The 21,891-nt window shown below is 44.2% G+C and overlaps 1 protein-coding gene across 5 annotated transcripts in view; it reads left to right on the forward strand.

Annotated features, from left to right (window-relative positions):
* Positions 1–1,337: 1,337 nt before the first annotated feature.
* The window catches only part of PLXNB1 (plexin B1), a 52,449-nt gene continuing 31,895 nt past the window's right edge, over positions 1,338–21,891 (forward strand). The window contains exons 1-2 of one of the 5 annotated variants that reach the window (XM_039695375.1): positions 1,338–1,402; positions 17,786–18,929. In XM_039695375.1, the coding sequence (XP_039551309.1) occupies positions 17,796–18,929 (1,134 nt within the window). In that variant the 5' untranslated portion in view covers positions 1,338–1,402; positions 17,786–17,795. The other 4 variants (XM_039695373.1, XM_039695374.1, XM_039695376.1 and 1 more) reach the window with 4 other exon arrangements.

Consider the following 21,891-nt stretch of genomic DNA (forward strand, 5'->3'; position numbering starts at 1 on the left):
AAGGTGTGCAGTCCCTATTCTCAACAGCTTTTGAATTCAAGGCAAGGTGAAGTGATGTGAGCAAATGGGACCCAGTAGCAGCATAAAGCAGAGATGAGTTGTGGGCTCAGAGCGCAGTTACACAGTTTGATTCTGCTGGGCTGTGTTTGTGCTGTACAGACTGGGGTATGCCAAAAGGCCAGCAAAGGTGTGGTTAGAGACTGGATTTTTGCTTGTGCATTGGGTGTCTGGCTTTGCATCTGCCCCAGATCTTTTTTGCAAAGAGTGAAGTACTGTGATCCTCCCACTTGCTGTGCTGACTCCTGTGGCAGGAGGATCTGAAAGGGAGAGGGTTTGGGAAGCAGTATTGCCTGTGTGGGCAGAGGCTTTGTGTAGCTTGGGTTAGCAGCCAGATATACAGACCATAGTGATAAAACGACAGGGTGCAAATATTCTGCAAATACCAGACTCGTGGTGGATCCTGTTGGTTGTTAATGCCAAAATCCTAAGATTGGTAGGCAGGAGCCCTTGTTGTCTTTTCTGCAGCTAATAATGGTCGCCGAGCTGTGCTGTGAGTGTTCTGCAGCTCTTTGCTCTGTCCATTTATTCCCCCAGCACTGGGGAATGTGGCTGGAGTGGGAGCTGGGGTCCCAGGCGGATCTGAGCCCTGTGCAAGGCAGACCTGCAGCGGATGCACAAAGAGAAACTCTCGCTGGCTGCGAGGTAGCTTGGGACCCAGGTGCAGCGAAGGCACAGCGAGAGCTGGCTCCCTGCAGGGACAGGGGGTGTGTTCCCATTGTGCCTGTTCCGGTTTGCTCCTGTCTAGCCTCTTCTCATTATTCTCGCCTTGAGCTGTCTCAGGCCCAAAGGCAACGTGCTGCAGAAAGCTCTGTGGGCTTTCCCTTGAGAGATGTGGGGTCCTTGGAGAGTGGCTGTTCAAGGGAAGCGCTGCAGTGGGCTGAATTGAGGCTGTTTCAGGCTGCACAGTTCTGAGCTAATCTCCCAGAGGCAGAGACATTACTCACCAATCAGGAATGTGTCTGTATTTTTCCTAATGAGAACAAAACATTTTATCCCTGTTCATTAGCAGAGAGTTAGCGTGTGCAGTTGCTATGCCAACAGACTCCTCTCCTCCGCAGACGCACTGGGGGTGTCCTCCATGCCATGGTTAGAAGGGTGAACAGGAAGGCTGGTTCTGGCAAGAAAAAGATCCCATTGTTTTCCCAGGGCTGCCTGGACTTTGTGCAGCTGGGCAGACCATGCCTTCTCGGAGGAAGGGAACCACAGCGGGAGTCAAGTGCAACAGATTTAATTTATTGGAAAAATAGTCTTTGCATTTCATGCTCTGTTGTTTTTTCCAGCTTGAGGCACACTCCTCAATAAGAGAAATGAAGGTGTCTCAACGTTCCCAGGAGTCCAGATGGTAAGCAAAATGTGCCGGGAGCCAGCACTGGGATGCCCATGGACAGCTGCAGCCCGCTGGGCTCCTCCGTGCTCCTGATCATCTCCGTGTGTGCGGCCCCTGTCATGCTGGGCAGCCTCTGGATGCTGCTGCGTGACGAACCCACCTGACCAACTGCACCACCTGTGATCAGTTGGACGAGTTCTCCAGGCACGTGGTCTACTGGAAAGAGTGAGTGGCTGTATGTGGCAGTGTTCACTTGTTCCCTTTGCAAAGAGAACGTTCTCTTTATGCAGGGAAATCCTGTGAAGGATAAAGGACATCTCTTCAACAGAAGCTCTGTTCTGTAGAGTTCTGCTGTAAGCACATGTATTTACTCCAGAGGTTGCCTATTTGCTTGTCATTTTTTCCTTTGTCACCCCAACTTTCTTGAGAGAGTGATTGGGAATTGTGGGTTGCAATGCTACCAAAGCCAGGCCACTGTACACCTTTTGCAAGTCTTGGCACCTCTGGTGCTGCACTTGAAATATAAAAACTAACTTTTAAACTTTGAATTTTCTGTAGAAGGGAGTTAATTTAACCTACAGACAGAAACAAACCAAAAAAACCAAAACAAAACCGTGAGTTTCTGATGGTGATCTATAAGTAGAAATGGGCCTGTGAGTGTTGCCAAATCTGAAGACAGACTCCTGGAGCAGGAGTGATGTTCATCTCTGTCTGTCAATCACCATGCAGTGTGATGAGCTGGCTGAGCTTTGTGGTGTTGACAGCTATAGACCCTTGAAGAAATGTCTCCCTGAAACTGAATTCTTTCAGGCTGCTTCCTATTAAACAGGCTAGTTACAACTCTGCTGTCAGTTTGCCTGACGAAGCACTCTGTAGGTGAATACATGCAATTTGAATATGGGAATTTGAATATCAAATGTAGGGTGGTAGACCAGAGATCCCAGACTGAATGAATTGCTGGAGATCTGCAAATCTGCATGAACTTCTGTCTGGGAAGTGAAACCCTGGCACCTGGATATTAGGAGCTGATGTAGATGAGTCACTGACTTTTGCACTGGAGAGATGAGTATCACGTTAGAGCACTGGGAGTACAGGAGCCCTTCATCAGAAGTATGTCTGCTTGTTGGATTTGCTGCTCTAACATCAGGAGAAATGAAATCAGCAGAAATAAAAACAATGAACAGAATGAGACAACAACCCCCAGCCCAGACCTCTCTGGGGTGCAACCTGAAAGTTTGGTAGTGGACCTGGATGGAACTCTTCAGTAATAAAGAGCAAGTTTTCAGAAAATCTCTTTCAATCTGGGGCAATCCAAGAATAAATCCTGAATACGTATAACAAATGTGCAAACATTGGAGAGTCTGGTTGCCTCAGCTTTGCATTGCTCTGGGTGGTTCCAGTAAAACCATTAAATCAAAGCAGTTTGAAATAGGGAGTGAGTAAGTACTTGAGATTACTTGAATTCAGGCCAGTCTCTTCTGGATCCATGCTTTCAGGGTACATAAAAAAAATACAAGATCGTAAGGAGGCCAGAGGTTTGTATGTTGTATTCTTTGAGATACTGAGGTGATTCTGTCCAGATGCTATTGAAAAAGTGCTCCAGCAGAAGTGCACTAGAGGACATGCTTTTTAGTACCTTTAAGTGTGAAAGATCATGTCTGAACAAACTAACTTCTGAAATGTGAGTTACGGTTATTATCTGAGTCGCGCTCCACTTCATTCCTGTGCAGCCGGAGTAGCGACTTGGTGTTACCTAGGAGAGTGTTATTTGTTCTCTCCTCTTCCCTCCCCTCCCTTTTAAGCAGTTCAGGGACTGATTTTCTGCCCTGTTTTGTGTGTACCACTAGTTTTTAAGAGTAAAGATAAACACACAACTGCTCTGCTGTGTGCAAGGCAAGAATTCTTCAGGAGAAACATTCACCTTTGCCTCTGAGAACATCTCAGGTGCTCATAGAACCCTAGGAGAAGGGTTCTTTGTTTATATCAGGATGAGTTATGGGCCATTTGTGGGGTGAGGTGTTCCTTCTAACCCTTAGAGTGTGGTTCAAAACTCTAAGCTGTGGGGTAGGTTTATATTTTTAAGAAGCTGTTAGCACTGAGTATTGTAACTCTAGGTAATGTACTGTTCTGTTGGGTTTTAATGGCCTTCTTTATCTTTCTTAATTCCAGTTACACTTCTACATTTCTGCATCTTTAAAAAACACTTATTTGACTCTTAATAGTAAAACTGGCAAAGGACAGGGTAAAGCCAGGAAAGTTATTTCAGCCTGACAGGAAGGTTTAGGTTGCTTAGTCAGCTAAGCATGTATTATTAACAAAGTTCTATATCTCATAAAGAATGTGGGAAGCAATTAGTGCATTTGTGAAAGAAATCACTCAGGATTTTTGGGAATCATGAGACAAACAGTCTCCAAACCCAGATATTCTTATATGACTCTGCAGGAGAACAAAGTCTGGTAACAATATTGTTCTGTGTAGCATCAGGAAATCTATAAATACTCTGCCCATACTTGAGGAAAAACTGCTGGATTTAAATGTCCATGGAGAATGTATGACAGAGTAAAGCTCTCACATGATCTTGTGAGGGATCTACCCTTCATCAGGGCAGGCTGATTCACCCATAAGATAATTTGTATTTCAAAAGAAATAACAGGGAGAGAAGGTTTTTTAAAAATGCACCCTGTTCTGGTAGAAGGGTGCAGCTGAATGCTGTGGCTTGAAAGTAAACTTGCTTTGAACAAACTCAGTTTAAAGAGTTAGGCTGAATATTTTAAAAGTGAGCTACCAGCTGGGCAATTCACTATAGAAGTGGGGAATCCCTGCTGTATTTGATAACCATCACAGTAGTTCCTCCAGTTCTTATGGAAGTTGAGTTTTCTACAGCTTTAGGTAAACCATTGCCATCTTGATAGAGGTATCTTCAGTTTTTAGAAATGGAACAGCAGCAGTAGTGAACAGAGGTGAGTGTTACCTTCCATACAAAGCACAACAGAATAAGTTTGGATTCTTCCACCTGAAAAACAATAAATTACAGTTATCTTCAATTTCTGAATCAGCTGGAAAGTTTAGAAGGGGAGCAGCCTGGTTTTTTTTTTCCTTTTCCATTAGAAGTATGAGCAGGTGTTGCATGGAGTAAGCTTAAAACCAAGGAACAACTTAGTCCTTGATGTGTGCAGTTAACCTGGGAAGCTTCTTGCCACAGGATGTTGTGAATGCCAAATATCTGAGTGTATGTGAGGCCATGGGGCAAGTCTGTAGAAGAAGGAGCTATTGAAGGTTACTAAATGCATAGAAACCACCTTTTTCCCCAGAAGTCCCTGAGCTGCTCATTGTTGAAGCCTGGGAGAGTATTCAGAGAGGTAAAGTGCTACTGTGGGTTTGCTTCAGTCTGATGTTTCAGGCCAGAGCCAGACAAGTGCAGCCTGGTTTGTCAGCATGGGGTGGGAGGGGGATGCTAATAAAACTGGTAAAAAAAGAGACTGGCACAGCTTGTGTTCTAGGTTGGTTCTGTGCTGCTTGTGATGTACAGCATGCACCTCTTGCTTGCTGAAGGCACTGCCTTGGGCTGCTGGAGTCTGCAGGCTGTTGACTTGAATTTAGAGAGGTGGAGAGTGTATGTCTAGAAACTACACAGGCAGGAAAAGTGGTGTGAAGATAATATTGTAAGCTGAGAAGCTGACTTTCCCCTTTTCTCTGTGGCAAATGCTATTCCTGCTATTATGGAATAGTAGGTTTTAGTGAGATACAGAGACTGCCTTACTGCTGATAGCCTACATCTTACTTCTGTTAATTTCCCTCCTTTGAAAGGGTGTTTCTTGCTTCGTAATGGACTCCAAATTAATTTAAGCTAAAATGGTTGATAAGCTGATGCATGAACAGTAAAACCTCTGTTCCAAAGCTTTTTCAAACTAAAAATGTCATGGCCTACGTGAGGTTCATACTCTTCAGAAGTACTCAAAACACTGGTCCTATTTTGGGTCCTGTCTAAACATTTAAAAATAACTCAGAAACAGGGCTCACTTCTAGATGCTTCACCCTTGAAAGCCAGCTCTTGCAGTTAGTTTTAGATGCTTACCCAAATGTGCAGAGGGCACAGTACAGAAAGCCCTAGTTGTTCCTTTGAACGTTTAATTTCAGAAGGAAAAGAACAACGTCAGGCTATCTGTTATTTTGTCTCTAGAGACATGGTCTCTGCTGTTTTGAGTTTTGGGGATGGGAGGTTTAAAACTTTTTGTTGACTGTCTTTGCTGCTGTGATCCCTGGGGAGCAGCTATGCAGAGCTGAGCAGTAGCAGAACCACGGTGCTGTGTATTCTTGGAGGCAGGCTCTTAGGACTGAAAACTGAGTTGGTGTGTTTTGGGAAGCTGTAGCCTCTCTCCAAGGATACAGAAACAGTCTTGTGTGCATATCATGTTCTGGAGTGAGTATTACTCCATGGAGTGGCTGAGGAGTTGCATGCTCAGATTGCAGCTGTGGGGAATACAGACAGACCTGGGGCTGAGGGAGAATCCAGGTGGAGGGGGCTGAAGTTCCTTTCCTGTTGATTGTTATCCCCCTTTATCTTGACTTAGTCAGCTGTGATGCAGGAAGACGTTTCTATCCCAAACACTGTCTCAATCATGCAGAGTAGCAGTGTGCTCAGTTGTTACCCCATTTACAGAGTATCTTTCCTGGTTTGTTCTCACTTTCTCAATTATTGTTTTCATCAGTAGCTTGGTTAAAGCAGTGACTCTCAGCTTGCTCCTGTGTGTGCTGGACCTGTCTGCCATTCTCCAGATAGTCTGTCCAGATTAGTTTTAGTTTGAACCCATCTTTAGCCAGTATGATCTTTTCTATTCCTAGCTGATCCTTGATTTTAACTAGTGTATTTCCCACTAAGCCCTGAGAAGATTTAAACTAAAACTTTTGTATGAGGCTAAATTTGTGTCAGCCCCACCATGGACTCCTGGGTTGACATTGGGTGGCTGATTGCTCAATTTGGTCCATGTATAAGTCTGAAAAGTGCTGTCTGAGCCACACTTTGGTGGGATTTTGATTCGTTATCTATGCATGGCAGAGTAAACTGTTTCCTTTCCCAGAGGAAGGCACAGTCCCTGCCATGTCTGTGGAGTACACAGCTTAAAATGACAGAGGGCTGCCTGGAACTGGGACAGTCTGCAAACAGAACTGTGATGACCACAGGCTATGGTTTATCCTTCTAGCACAGTTGGGCATACTTCTCCCTTGTTTCCTTACCAGTCTCTGTGGTCTGTCTAGCTGTCCCTTCTTGCAGAGGAGCAGCCACTCAGCTGTAGAACTCAGTGCTGTTCCTAACAAACTACTGTTAATCTGGTTTTCCTGTCTCCTGGGCACTTTTTTGCCCAGGGGTGACCCTGGCAGGCAGCATGGTCTTGAAATGCCAACAGTCAGCCAGTTATACTGGCTGAAATTCCTGCTCATAGCAGTTTGCATTTCAGATTGGCACAGCAGACCTGTTTAGTGCATCTCTGCAGCCCTAGGGTGAAGGTCTGGGCTTCTCTGAAAGGGGGAAGGATGAGCCAGTCAGTCCTGCTCAGCCAGTGACTGTCAGACTGTGCAGGTGGGAGGGTAGCAAACCAGATGAAGAACAGTCTCAACCAAAAAGTCTTTAAAATTCATAGCTCGCATGAGCAGGTAGCTGGTTCTGAACCTTTGTGCCTCTAGGACAGCACCAAAGAAGTTTTCTCAGCCCTGAACCAGGAGCTCAAATATTTTGAATAGGATCTCCTTAATCTGAGTGAACAGAAACTCATATTTGTAAAGCCACTTGAAGGTATAAAATTTCTTACTGGGAATTTTTTCTTGTTATACAATTTCTTGTTCTGGATAAGACATGACTAGATGTCTGCATGTTAACAAAATAACTGGAGAACTCTTTCTCCACGCAGTTTATTTCTCCAAGTACCAAATTTTGCAGGGTCCCAGCTTCTTCTTCCTTTGCCACTTAATTTTACCGTTGCTTACTTTCACTCCTCCAGGCTGTGGACCCTCTGTGGTAGGAAGGGACAGCATTGCCTCGTGGCCTGTGCCCAGCAATAGTTCTCTCACCCCTCTCTATATACAGTCTGGTGCTCTAAATTTTATCCTTGAAACAAGAACTTCCAAGTGTGGGCAGTGTCTGGCATGATTGTGCAGGAGAAGAATAAGGCTGCATGGCTGCTGCCAGCCTGTGACACCTCAACCATGTGCACCTTGAGTGCCCTTCATGGATGGTTCCTGGGCCACCATTCCTTGCTGGACTCCATCTGAAGGCACTGAATATCCAGCCTGCATGGAACAGTCTTTGTTCAGAGCTGTTGAGACTGGGGTGAAGTTGATCCTGGCTCTCAGGTCTGCACTCAGCCTGTTCAGGCTTCTGCACTAGTGTGGTGAGAGCTGTTCTTTCTTAGATGTGTTATGTAGGTGTGAAGCTTCCCAAGCTTGGGAAGGTAGGTCCCCAGGCTTTTTGAACAGAATGGTGTGTTGTTATCTGTTACTGGCTTTATGAAAGCCTTGGTGGAAGAAAATGTCTGGTCACCTCAGTTTGGATCATTATCTAACAGACCTGTGTAACCTAATTGCCAGACTATTGAGCCTAGTAGTTCACAGCTGATGACTGAGAACCTTCCAGGCTGAGGCACTAATTCATGGCAGATAATTGATCAAAGCGTCATTTCTGATAATGCTTTAACATAACTTGAGTAATACAAGGTAGAATATACCTCATCTTGGTTTGAAGGCAAACCACAAGCAGATTGTGGTAGTGATTTGGAGTTCTGTTTATTCTGCTGTCTCTTCTGGGTGGGAGGGGATAGGTACTACTCATGTGGCTGCATTGCATTAAATGAATTTGCATGTTACTGCCTGTATTCATGGCTGCAGCCAGAACTGCTGACACTCTTGGAGTGAGAGGGGAAGACTGTCAAATTGCTGTCAGGATGTATGGCTCTCCACAAGATGAGAGGAGGGCAGAAAAGTGAGTTTTATTTGAAATTAAGGAAAACACCAAGAAGAGTTCTTCCTGTCCACCCAGGGCACGTTAGTTCTTTATAGATCTATTGTGGTACTAAATCTGAGACTTAAGGATGTGAAGAAAATTTCTGTAACAGAACAGAGCACCCTGCACTGCTCAATGTCTGCAAAGCAAAATTATTTATTCAAGACAGGCTGCAGTGCTTAACATTTCTCATTTGCTCTTGACAACTGGATGGTGGAGCTCGGGATGTGGTCCTTGTGTGTCTGCCTGTGGTTTGTACCACTGCTGGCATGAACTCCTTCTGTGGTCAGCCTCTGTTCTCCCTTCCACTGTGCAAACCTGCAGGGCTGATGCTGGCATGGAGACCGTGGGGTTTCCTCTTGCAGTGAAAGTGTAGGACTGGTGCTGTTTCACAAGAGTTTCATAGGATGTTTGAAGCTTCTCTCCTCTCTTGCTGAGTTACTCCAAGGCCAGGCTGGATGCAAAAGAACTTGCCTTGGAGGTGTGGCCTTTGCCTCTGTGAGAGCTTGGTTAGGGGTCACAGTCCTGTCCTCTGGGAAGCATGTGCTGTTTGCAGAGATCTTCTCTCTCCTTTCTGCAGGGCATCCTGCCAAGGAAAATAGACTCTAAGGCAGAAGTGATTACATTGAGATCATGTGCTGTCCTGGCTGTTTCTGGATGAAGCAGCTGGGCATTTCTGTTTTATAAAAATTGGCACAAAACAGCTATGGCAGAGCAGGATTCTGGCTTTTGTAGCTGGTGGAGCCAAAGCTGAGAACAGGAGGATCCTGGCTGAGGCTGGGAGAGGTGCCCCTAATGACAGGGAGGGCAGTGTGGTTGGGAAGGTGTGCCTTGTTTGAGGTGGAGGCCGGTAAAATATGAATCACATCTGTTTGAAGTAGTGATGAAATCCCAGATGAAGGTTTTCTGTAATACCTGGCCAAACAGTCTGGTGTGCTCCAGCTTTCCTTTCTCCCTGGTTAGAACGGATGGTCCTGACCTACTTTTAGCACTCGTGGTTCTGCTGGGCGCTGCCCAAGGCTTGGCTGTTCCGACGGCACACACGGACCCACTGTGTTCCCTCTGAGTGAGGAGTTTCCATCAAATGCTGGCAGACAGGGAAGAGCTGTGCCTGAAAGAGGGACTGTGGGTGCACTTAACTCGGATCTGCCCCTTCTGTGCTCTGTGGCTCTGGCCCTGGGTTTGCTTTCCCATGGTGTGCATTAACTTTTGTGTTGCACTGTCAGGATTCAGTTAGATGGTATCTGAATGTTAACATGAGAGATAGTGCCTTCAGAAACAGCCAGGGAAGTTAGGCTTCCAGCCTTCTAAATATGTGATTAGGCAGGGCTGGAGTACATTCTTAATATTTAAAAATAAATAAAGTCTATAAATGTACCATAAAATAGAAGTTTAACTAGAATATCATCCTGGGGCAAATTGCAAAGCTCTGTGTAGCTCAGTGTCCTGCCTTTGACAAGATCCAGAAGCAGATGCTTAATGAGGATTGTAAGAAACAGGGCATGTATAACGTGGTGGGTTTATTTTAGGTTTTTTGGGGTTTTTTTCTATTCTCCCCCCCCCCCTCCATTTACCTCCCAGCTTATAACCATCATCAGTTTAGGGCCCTGCTTGGCATGAGGAGTTGTATCTCATCATGTGATCTTGACTGTATCTATTCTCCATTAATTTATATAATCCCTCTTCTCACTTGTTTATGTTTCTGGTCTCCATGACATCCTACAGCAGTGAGCTCTACAACTTAATTATGCATTTTAAGTGTTATTTGAAATATTCTACATCCAGTGACAATGTCCCTGAGCTGACTTAGGAAAGTTGTCTGTAACTTTGGTGAGTGCTCTCTTGTTTCTGCATTGTAAAATATGGTAGTGTGACTCCATGGATAATTCCATGTTTTTCATCTTGACACTGGCATGTTTCAGACCTCTTGACTTTTCCTTATCTTCCCCGTGGTTGTTTCTTTGTCTGTCCAAAGTCCTGCTCTGCTCTCACTCCTTATATGGAGGCTGCTCCATGCTTTTGGTCATCTTTGTTGTCCCTTTTGTTATTGTCTCCTTTTTCAGATGTGGGAATCAGAACTGCCTTCAGCATTTGACAGCATAATGGGGATACGTGTTTTCTTTCCTAATTACCCCACAGGCTGTATTTGCCTTTTTGCTTGATACTCAATGCTGAACTGACCTATGAAGTTTTCAAAGTTTTTCTGACTGGTAACAGCTAGTTTTGATCCTGCTGCTTTTATGTACTTAGAATATTTTTTGTTGGTTTTGGTATTTATTGACATTCTAAGATACTGTGTAGTTACTTTGAAGTGCATGAGTTCTCTTTTTACAGTCTGAATTTGATTGTGATTACTATTTTCTAAATAATAAAATTTGCCACTTATAGACATATTCCTCTTCTCAGATCTTATGTGAACATACTGAACAGTGCAGATTGCAGAATAAGTTCTTGGCAGATCTCACTGATAACCCACATCTGACAGGAAAACACCTGTCTTTTAGCTACTTATTAAATCATGATAGGGGCTGTGACTTTAATTCTACAATAGCTTAACTATTTTTTTCAAAGCCTTAGCTGACAGTTCTTTTTAAATCAGTTTAGTTAATGTTAACCAGCTTAAAAATTGTCTCTTGGATCTCAATTAAACAGAAATGGGAAATCTGTGCTTGGAATTTCCTGGGTGCTGAAGATGTTTCTCTGTGCTCCACGTATTCATCTATATATTGGGCAACAATTGGCTTCTTGAACTCATGCAAGCAAATTTGTTTTTATGTAGAGTGATGGGCTTAGATTTATGTACATTATCATAGAAACAGAGAATTTGCTCAGCAGAGCCAATTGGATGGCTAACTTCAGTGAGCCCTGCTTTCCTAGCAGGGTTTTTATTACAGCTGTAAACCTGTCTAGGCTCTTTGGATATACTCTAAGAGACTGGGATATTTTTTCCTAACTAGGTTTTTTTTCCCTAATTGAAAGAATATTTAAGTCACTGATGCAAATGTAACTGTGGCAGCTGGAAGATCAAGGGGTTCTTGTGGGTAAGTGGGGAACTGGTGGGTTCAGACTGGGTAAAATAACATTTGAGTGCAGTGTCAGCCAAAGGAGTGGCCTGTCCAGGTCAGGTCCTGTCAAAAGAGATGCTTATCCAGGTCAGGTAGCTAAAAAAGTAGGGTGTTGACAAATTGGGATGAGATCAGAGAGCTACTAGGAAAATTAAGTATTTCTGACTGAAGAAGCTCAGACCACTTAATGTATCCATCCAAAGGATTACACATGGCTGCAATCTGTGATTTGGGAAAGCTCAAAGCTGGCACGATGTGTAAGGGAAGGATTGCAGTATGCTTGTCTGCCCTTCGTCTACTTCTTAGGCATCTATTATTGTCTGCTGCTGCAGCTAGGGTTTCTGTGTAGGTGGACCTCTGTCAGACTTAGAATAGCTGTCTTTATCTTCTTGCCCAAGGAGGATTAAGAAGGAGGATTAGTTTCCAAACTGTTCATGCAAAAAGTGACTAGAAGCTTCTTGGAGTTGGAAGATTTTGTGACAAGCAAAGTTAGACAGTATGAGAAGGCATTTTTCTTGGGGTAGAGAACCCTCAGGCATCACCTTGCTGGATTAAGATGGTAGTTTCTATAACTTAGGAGCCCTAAGAAAAAATCCTGGTATCATGAGGAGACTTTAGTCAGGAGCTCATGCTAGAAGGAATGTGTAGGAGAAGGCATTTTTCTTGGGGTAGAGAACCCTCAGGCATCACCTTGCTGGATTAAGATGGTAGTTTCTATAACTTAGGAGCCCTAAGAAAAAATCCTGGTATCATGAGGAGACTAGTCAGGAGCTCATGCTAGAAGAAATGTTTATTGGTGTTCTGTGGTTTGATTACACAGAAAGTTGGAGCAGATCCTAAAGGACTTTAATCTTCAAATGTGTAACACTGCAGAATGTTATCTTTTGGTTGTGTTAAGATGCTGTGAAACTAACAGCTGGCTTGATTTTCCCTTTTAAAAATGCACATGCAAGAGGGTCTTGAGTTCACATTGAGTTAGTGTTTGAGAGGATGGTAAAGTGAAAAAGTCAACCCTTGATTTGCAACGATAGAGTATATATGAAGAAAGCTTCTTCAACAGTAAGCATCTTGTGGTTACTTTATAGTCCTTGTAAATGTTTGTGTAGTTGGTCTTGGTTTGTAAAAATTTCACATTGTATGTAACATTGTATTAATCATTAACACTTCGTTAGCTAGTTGTACTGGAAGCTTAGTGTTTATAACACGTTTTCATGAGTGCAAGAATAAAGTTTGGTTGTGCTAGAACTGTTTAGAGGAAATACCTGTTCACTACCATCAGTTAATTCCAGTACGGCTGAAATTAATGTTTAAGTAGCCCCACAGTTTTTCCAAAAATGCCATGAGCATTATTGAAGTATCACATAGTTGACAATATTTTGTGAGAGTCTTTCAGTAAAACTTTAATCACCATCCAGAAAGGTACCTTGTAATGTTCAGCAATAACTATCAAAGGTTTAGAAAACATAATTTTCCCAAGTATTTATCTAAGAATGCTGTTAATTCTGTAGTACAGAATTTCTGCACCTTGCCATTTCATATTTGATACTCTCTTTAAGGGTTTGGGATTTTTTTATAAGTTATTTTGACCTCAGCTTTGGTGTTGTTCACATCTGGTATAACAGAGCTCTCTTGTCTGTGCCAGTCCTGCTCTGACAGGATTGCTTGAACTTAGGATTCTCCTTGGGGTCAATTTTACTTGGAAAACAGTATTTTGTGTTCGTCTTTGCCAAAGCTTTTTGGTGCAAGTCTTCTTAAACAACAGAGCAGGGAACTGGCCTGGTAGTAGTAAATAGGACTCAAAGGAGATGTATTTATTTAATGGGAATGCCATCTTTCACAGCAGAAAACAGCAAGTCTCTGTTGAGCATATGAAGCTTAGAAGGGGGCTATAATTCAGGGCTTTTGTGCAGAAAACAGAGCAGTGGTCGTCTTCCTGCTGCTGGCCCATTTGAATGTGCTGGAGCACAAGGGTCGTCGTGCAGCTGGAAGAAGGGTGCTTTTAATTTTTAAATCTTTTAGTGCTCACACTGTGGGTTGGCTCTGCAAATGATAAGGTGGAAATTGCAGGTGCAGATTTCAGAGACCTATTTTTTTTTCCAAGGCTAATTTTGCTGGGTTTGGTGGTAAGTATGAAATCCAGCTAGAAGTTGGAACATTAACTGACCTCTCTATGTTTGGAGGATAGAATGTGGTATTAGGGAAATAATCTGGGAGGATTGGAATAATCTCTATGTGTTGATACGCTGTTAAAATGTGCCCAGATGAGTTCTGGGTTTGTTTCTTTATTAAATAAGCAAAGTTTCTCAGAGGGATACGTGAGGTCAGGGAGGTAAAAATAGTGCTACAGAAAACACGGTCTTACTTCAAATTTTAAGTAACACAATAGTGCCATTGCTTTAATGTTACTGGTTGTTGTTACATGGCTGTGATATAAATATTCTGTGGCAGAACTGACTAATCCTCCAGCCCTTCTGTTGTGATCCAGATTAAATAAATGAAACTCAGCAGTATTATTTGGATATTAATATTTTAGAGTGAGTTAGAGGCAATGTTCAGAGTATTGTCTGGAACATTTTCCTATTTAACGGGAATTCATCAAAAAAATGGAATGTTTAAAATGAATCTTTAAAGCTTGGCAATTGCACTCAGAATTAATTAAAGGCTACACACTTTTAGTGCAATCTGTCTGCAACAGCTGTGTTATACACTAGCAGTGAGCACAGGAAGCAGAACGGTTCAGTAAATCCATAAAGAGCTCTGTAGTGTAGCCTGTCATGAAACCATCAGATTTAAATGTAGGTTATCCTCCTCCTTCCTGTCCTCCCGGAGAGGTTGTCATGGGCTTAACTGAAAGGCAAGCATAAAAAAGGCAGTGATGCCTGTGCTTGAGAAACAACTTGGAAAATGGAATCAAAACACACTGCTGGCTTTTTTCCCCTCTCTATTCTCATGTATGGTGCAAATGCTTCTAGCTACTGATAGCTACACAATCATGCTCATTTCTAATGTATGTTTGCTCACCTAGCAATAAATACAAGTTCATTTGCTAATGGATCTGTAGCAAAGAGCAACAAAGAGCACTATATTCAGTGTTTATCCATTGTGCAGGGTGATTAGAACCAGCCTGCAGAACATGCTGTGCTACCATTCTGTTTTGTTTTCTCTGTTCTCACAGAGTCATGAGGACCAGACAGTAGTTTCTTATCTGAATCACTTTTAAGGACTAGCTCTTCACAAAGTGACTTCAAGGGGGATATTAGTGACTGAAAGAAGAGTATCTATATGTTAGAGCCTTGACCACAGCAACATCTGATTATGGTCTGCTGGAATGAAGGACTAATTGATTTTCCAACCTCTTTCCAGTAGAGTTGCTCCAATAGGTAAAATGCTTTCAGTGAAACATTTGGGGTAGGTTCAAATACAGATCGATGAGCTTGTAACAAGATCCATTTTGCTGGAGTAGTGTCATGTGAGTTGAAGTACTGGTTAGTTCTGCCCTGGTGGTTGCCAGTGGAGCTCTGTGGGACACAGAGCAGAGTTGTGCAGCTTGTAAGCATAACCTCTAGCCAGAAAGCCACTGTTTCAGAATCCATAAATCCTGGAGACACATGCCGATTTTACTTTGTAAGTGCTGGCAGAGGAAGGTTGCATTAGCTCAAAAGAAGATTACAGATTCCTCAGAGTGGTGTAGTTATAATGATGTCTTGTGATTCTCAGCTGCTTCCAGATCAAAGATTCTCTTCTCCATGTCATTGTTGCTGTTCATAACATAGTCAAGCTCCTGCTGTTGGATGGCCATCAGCCCATTGTTTTGTTTGCAGGCATTTTCAGCTTTGAAACTGAGGAGACTCCAGACAGTCGCACAACAAGCCATCATGACATCTGCGTGATGGCAGTGCAGAGGTACAGAGACAGTTGTGTGGTTAAGGGTTCCTTAAATCAAGTTCTCTCCAACAGAAATTATGAAAAAAGCATTAAAAATAACTGACATGTTGGAGTTGGAGCAAGATCTTTTCTGCTGATCTAAACCTGAGGGGATAGAGTCAAATTAGATCTCCTTCCTTCAGTCTGTGTGTATCTCCTTGCTGGGTTTTCTCACATAACGTCTTCAAAACGATGAGGGTTTCTCTCAGGTGCCACAATGTACTCACTTACCACTCTGGAAAAAGAGACTCCTAGGGTAGTTCAGGGCTGTTTGCCAGTCTGGGTGAAGCAGAGTGTGTTCATAGCTCTGAAGCAGAAAGCACTAAGTGTCCATTATCAGGGCAAACAAAAGCCCCAGTGTGCACGTAGCCTAAACACGGCGCTGGTGCGGTGTGAATCAGTGGCTGTGTGCTCTGGGGGAAAGCTGCCAGCCCAGAGCCAGCATTCCTGTGCCTGGGCATATCCTGACAGTGCTGCCTACTTACCTACAAGAACCGTGTGAAGTGGAACTTTTCCAGAGCTTCACAAAGCCTATATTTAATAAAGTGTTGTTTTTATAATACCTTCCATCCGCTGGATTTCACAAGTAAACTAATCCTCTCAACTGGTCTTTAGGTAGAGCAAAGATGCCAGTTTTACTGACAAAGGAGCCGGAAAGCAGACTTCTGTGGGGTTTTTTTGCCATAGCAGGGGAGCAGAAGATGGATCTAGAGTCTTACAGCTATTGTTCTCAGTATTGCTACTGTTTTTTCTGCACATTGTGTGCTGGGCATTGTATAGAATGAGTGTAAGACACAGTTTATGGGCTGAGAAGTTTGTGGCCTAAATGGGTTAAGTCCTGAAGTAAATGCTGGAGTAGTTTATTCTTTAAATGCTGCAGGTCTTTTTCTACCTCTATGCTTTAAGCACTTCTGAGCTAAAAGCACTTTGAGCTTACCAGGAAGACCCAAGGGGGCTGATGCCCTAGGAGGGAAGTGATGATAGTTTTCTTAACTTTAACTACAAAATAATATCACCCCTGAGGAGCTGAGTTGCCAAAATGAGCAGAGCAGATTACAGGGCAGTTCTGGAGGAGATACTGTACTCATCAGCTCCACGGAGCCTCTGACCCAGCTTGGCAGCTGTGTAGCTCTGTGCAGCTTTGATACCCGGTCTGCAAGAGGGAGGGAGGGGTGGAAGGAAATAGATTCACAGCTGCATCACCACCTACTTCTCAATTTAAATGAGGTGGTACTCATAGTAAATTATTGAGTAGTTGCAGCTGTTTCCCTTTCTCCATGGGGAAAGTGTTAATCTAAATGTTGCAGGTACTTATTACCACATTTCCACCAGGCTGTGGGGTTCCCCATCTTGTCCAGAGCAGTTGTTGCCATCCGTGGCATGGCTTGAGTGGATCACAGTAGGTTTCAAAAGGAGTTGGTCTAAATATCCTCTGGAGAGGAGCTGAACAGGTCTGGTGGTTCCCTGGGTCTGCCCCAACATCCACCCTATGTGGACTTGCTTGCGCATTGAGACATGGGAAGGAATGGAGCATTGTCCATAGAAAAGGCATGTTTGAATCACCTTTCACAGTACTGGGAGAAGTGCTGTGGAGAAATGAGCGCCAGTAAGAGACTTCTACCCCAGAGAGTGCAGTAACAGGTGAACAGGTAAAGGTGATCTCTCCCTCACCTGGTGTGCTGTGTAACTTCCCAAGAAGATGGGGTCCCACAGGGTCTGGCTTGGCAGGTCTGGGGCAGACTGACAGCCCCAGAGGGGAGGCTAGGAGCTGATGTGACTGATATTCCAGAGGCTTAATCCTGGCACCCAGGTTCTGCTTGGGTGAGTGATGCTCAGTGGCAGAGATGACATGGGAAGGTTTCTTTTGAAGCCCAAGTGGAACAGCTTTAGATCCACAAGAGACTGTTGATAGCCATAAGTGCTAACAAAGAGAGGGTTTAATTATGATATCTAGATCAAATACAGAGCAAAGGGCTTATAAGTTTGCTCCAGTTTGGATCTCAGCCACAGTTTATTTAAGCAATGGTCCTGCAGGTTGTGTTTGTCTTAGACAGTGGTTTGTTTTACTGTGGTGTTGCTCATTAACACCATATGCAACATGCTGGCTCCTATGGAAATTTGGTGCTGTCCTGGAAAACTTCCAATACAGCATCGTAGCTCAGCTGTGCAGGAGTCAAGTTAAATGTGGATTTTTTCTGATGTTACAAGAGTAGTGATCAGCTTCAGTGTTGCATTTACTTGCACTAATGCAGCTTCTCCTGAGGATGCTGTGCCTGTCATCTTGATGTGGAGCTGACTGAATTAAATCTCTGATTCTCCTGAAGGCCTCTTGCTGTGGGTGCTATTGAAGGATTTTTGAGTATAAATCTTTACTTCTGGCTCCAAGGAGTTATAACAGCCTTTCCTCTCTTGCAGAGTGTTTACCATGCCTCTGGGAACGTTCTTCCTTCCTGTTCTCTGTTTCTTGGGAGCATCAATTCCACGGGGACTGCAGTATGTCACGTTCTCACACAATGCTACAAAATTCCTCCACCTGTCCATGGACTTGGAATCTGGGACCATTTACTTGGGGGCCACCAACTTTCTCTTTCAGCTGTCATCCGACCTGCTGTTGGAGAACATGGTTCAGACTGGGCCAGTTCTGGACAGTAAGGATTGCCTCCCGCCGGTCTCAAAGCTGGAGTGCCCTCAGGCACACCACACTGACAATCACAACAAGCTGCTGCTGGTGAACACTGTGCAGAAGGAGCTCATCGTGTGTGGCAGTGTCCACCAGGGGATCTGTGAGAAGAGGAGCCTGGAGTCCATCGACCACGTCCTCTTCAGGCCAGAGAGCCCTGGTGACACTCAGTACGTGGCTGCCAACGATCCCAATATCACCACTGTGGGACTCATCGCCTACTCCAAGGATGAGGTGCCCTTGCTGTTTGTGGGACGAGGGTACACCAGCCGAGGAGTGGGAGGAGGAATTCCTCCCATCACGACCCGGAATCTCAGGGCCCACGGAGGGGATGTTCAAGCAACAGACTCTCACTCCATTTTCTCCTATGAAGAAACAGCAAAACTGGCTGTGGGCCGGCTGTCAGAGTACAACCACCATTTCATTAAATCCTTCACTTACCACTCCAGTGTCTATTTCCTCTTCTACCGGCGGGACCTCAAATCCCAGTCGCGTGAGTACAAGACCTACATTTCGCGCATCTGCCTGGATGACTCCCACTATTACTCGTACGTGGAGTTACCCCTGCTCTGCCGGAGCAAAGCCAACACATACAGCCTCCTGCAGGCAGCCTATGTCACCCGGCCGGGAAAGGAGCTGGCCCAGGGGCAGCTGGACACCGAGGGGGAAGTGCTGTTTGCAGCTTTCTCTGCCTGGCAGGCTTCCTCTGGGAAACTGAGCGAGGAGTCTGCGCTCTGTGTCTACACAATGGAGGAGGTGGATCGCCTGACCAACTGGACTAGGGATGTTTGCTACATGAGAGATGGGAAGTCAGAGGAAGGGACAGAAGTGGCATATATTGAATATGATGTCAGTTCCAACTGTGTCCAGCTGCCAGCGGTAAGTGGCTTTGTACTTTTGAGCAGTCTGCTGCGTGTTCTTGTGTTGCTCTGTGTTCCTGAAGTTGTCTTGCTTACACAGATGGATGTTGAAATCTGGGTTAGAAGCCTTTGGGCTCAGTCTGTTGTGCCCCACATGGGCAGGAGTCCTTGCAGAGGGAGAGGATCTGTATGTGGCAGTGGGAAGAGCATCTGGTGTGACCTGGCCCTGAGGCCTGTCTTGTGGCAATACCAGGCAAGAGCACTGAAGCTGCTGTTCAAGTCATTCTTTATCTGTGTCATCTCGTGGTCTGCACTGCAGGGAAGGAGAGGGGCATGTGTATGTGCTCCTGTGTGTTGGGAAGGGAATTTAAGGGGTGTGCTGGGTCCCTGTTGCTTATAGTGAAGTGCACCTCACAACAGATTCCTGCAAGAACACTTGGGAACAAAAAGGAACATTGTTAGCAAACCAAGTGTCAACAAAGAGATGTTGAAAACCCTCCTAGATGCACTCCTGTGTAACAGATTTTAAGTCACCCTGCTTTGGCAGAGGGGTTGGACTAGATGGTCTCCAGAGGTCCCTTCCAATCTTAATAATTCTGTGATTCTGTGAAAATCCCAATTTCCTATAGACTGCTTTAGTCCTGCAGACTTTGGGCACAAGAAGGACCTTCTCCTGAGCTGGCTCTTTTTCTCCAGAGCTGCATGAGGTGGTAATCCTTTAAGTTCAGTGACAAAAGCATGATGGGGTGTTGCAGGATGAAAATGTGACCTAAAGTGGCTGTGACCCTGAATTCTCTCCATCTGGCAGCTACACTGGCTGCAAAATCAGGGACAGTGATTCAAACACAGGGCCGCAGTGCTCTCCTGGATGCAGTGTCCTAGCATGAGGCTCTGTGACTATGTGCACCAAGGGTATTTCAGGTCCTTAGCAGAGCAGTAGGTTATCTTTTATCTTCCCTCTACAGAACAGACTGTCCAGAGAATTGCCTCTTCCCAGCCTGTTGCTGCAAAGAGCAAAGTGTTACCACAGAGCTTTAGAAGTTTCTGGGGTTGGGTGTGTGGCTCAAAACCAGTCTTAAAATTATGGTTTTCCTTTCAGTAGTTAAAGCTGACTGTAGAGTGCTTGTGGGACAAGGGAAGGGTAAAGAGCACACTTGGAGCAGGATGAGTGTGAGGGTAGGAAGAGTTGGGAAGAAAGAGACTGCCCAGCTTGTTGTCCCGCTTTCACTGTATTTCTTAAGCATGTCCTGTGAGTCCTTTGAAAGGCCACATGGAATGACTTATTACAAGTGATTTTTAGGGAAGCTTAACGGAGTTAAATGTTGAACAGGTATGAGCAGATGAATTTTTCATTCAAAATGATGCAGAGTACCCTTACACCATTTGATCCAATGGAGAAGTGGATGCACAGGGTGGGAGGAAAAGGCAGTCTGTCTGTGATTCCTGGTGCGTGATCCCAGGGTCCCAGCTGGATGGTTTGGCTTGAGTGGGCTGACCAGAGTGTGATGTCTTATTAACAAGTGTGTCCAATGATATGTAAATATCCTAACGAACCTGATCCTTCACCATTCAGCACACGGTAGCGGTTGTCGCTCAAATTGTATCTAACATCATGTAAAGGTCTGTGCCAGCTCCAGCCTGCTCCACTCAGGGCTGCGTGGAAGTGGCTGTCAATGGACGTTTTATGCAGGAACAGTTTTAACTTGTTTTCAATGGTGGCAGCTTGTGCTGGATGTAAGGATAATGCTAATTAATTTCATATTTTTCTGCCTCCAAACCTACTAGTGCGTAAGGTATGCCCTTTTCCTTAGTTAGTCCTGCCTCTGGATTTCAGCCTAAAAAGGGAGACTAAAATTGAGTTTTACAGTTCAATACAATCTCTTGAACTGGGGGGAAAAAAAAAAAAAAAAAACAGTTTGTTTTCCTAAGAATTTCAGCTCCAGTATATTTGTTCAGTTTGCTGGCGATTCATTGGTTACAATATGCAGGAGGCTGTGTGGATGCTGTTTAGTGACTTGATAAATTGGAAGTGTGAAATGTTTCTACAAGGCTTGGGAAGGCTGCATGTCATCTGTGGGTGTAGTTTTCAAGGCATGTATCTTGCCCTTTGGTTTTTAGGCTCTTCATGCCTAGATATAGCTTGCCCTATTGTTTCCTACCTGTGCAGATAGGATACACACAGAAGAATTCACAGCAGCAGCTGCTGCATTTCATTAAGATACTGGATGATTCCTCAAGTGCATTTTCTGCAACGTTGCCAAGATGTTATTCATTGCAAGCAATTCAAACAGCTTCCATGTAAATTTATATAAGTACTTTATACAGACAACCCCTGTGAGGCCAGGGCTGGGCTGTGCCAGTGCTGGGAGAGCTTGCACAGGTCATGTTGGTTTATGGTAGATAAATGTTGTGTGTCAGGTGACTTGCCCTTGGCATCACATAAAGGCAACAGCAGTGCTGAGCATGACTGGCTTACAAATATTTCTGACTTGTATGTGGACATTTTTTAAGCAGTCTTTGAAAAATCAGCCAGTAATGAGGCCATTAGTCTCCAGAAATTGTACAAAGGTTGCAAAAGATATTTAGAATCCCATTCAAAATAAGCACTTAATGCTTTGGAGCATGGAATTTTGGCGGTGGTCTGCTTCCTAATAAATCTTACAGGAATTGGATAGCTGGAGAAATAGGAACCTTTAAGTTGCAAGAACTCTATTGGAAGAAGCTTAAAAATCAAATGACAGGTGTTAAAAAAATGTATACCACTAAAAATGAATGATAGTTTAGAGGATGGTGAAAACTAGCAATCATTAAAAGCTATAACCCCTCAGACTTTGTCAGAGCCTTATACCAAGTGTGGAGAAAAATCATTGAATTAGTATTTGAAAGGAAAACAATAAGGCCCTGGAGTGAAGGCAGTGCTAGTCTAACTGGCATGGCTTGTTAATAGGACTGCTGTGTAAAGCCTTGCTTCCCTGCAAAGA

Source organism: Passer montanus, unplaced genomic scaffold (assembly GCF_014805655.1).
Source record: "Passer montanus isolate IOZ18808 unplaced genomic scaffold, ASM1480565v1 scaffold9, whole genome shotgun sequence".
NCBI lineage: Eukaryota > Metazoa > Chordata > Aves > Passeriformes > Passeridae > Passer > Passer montanus.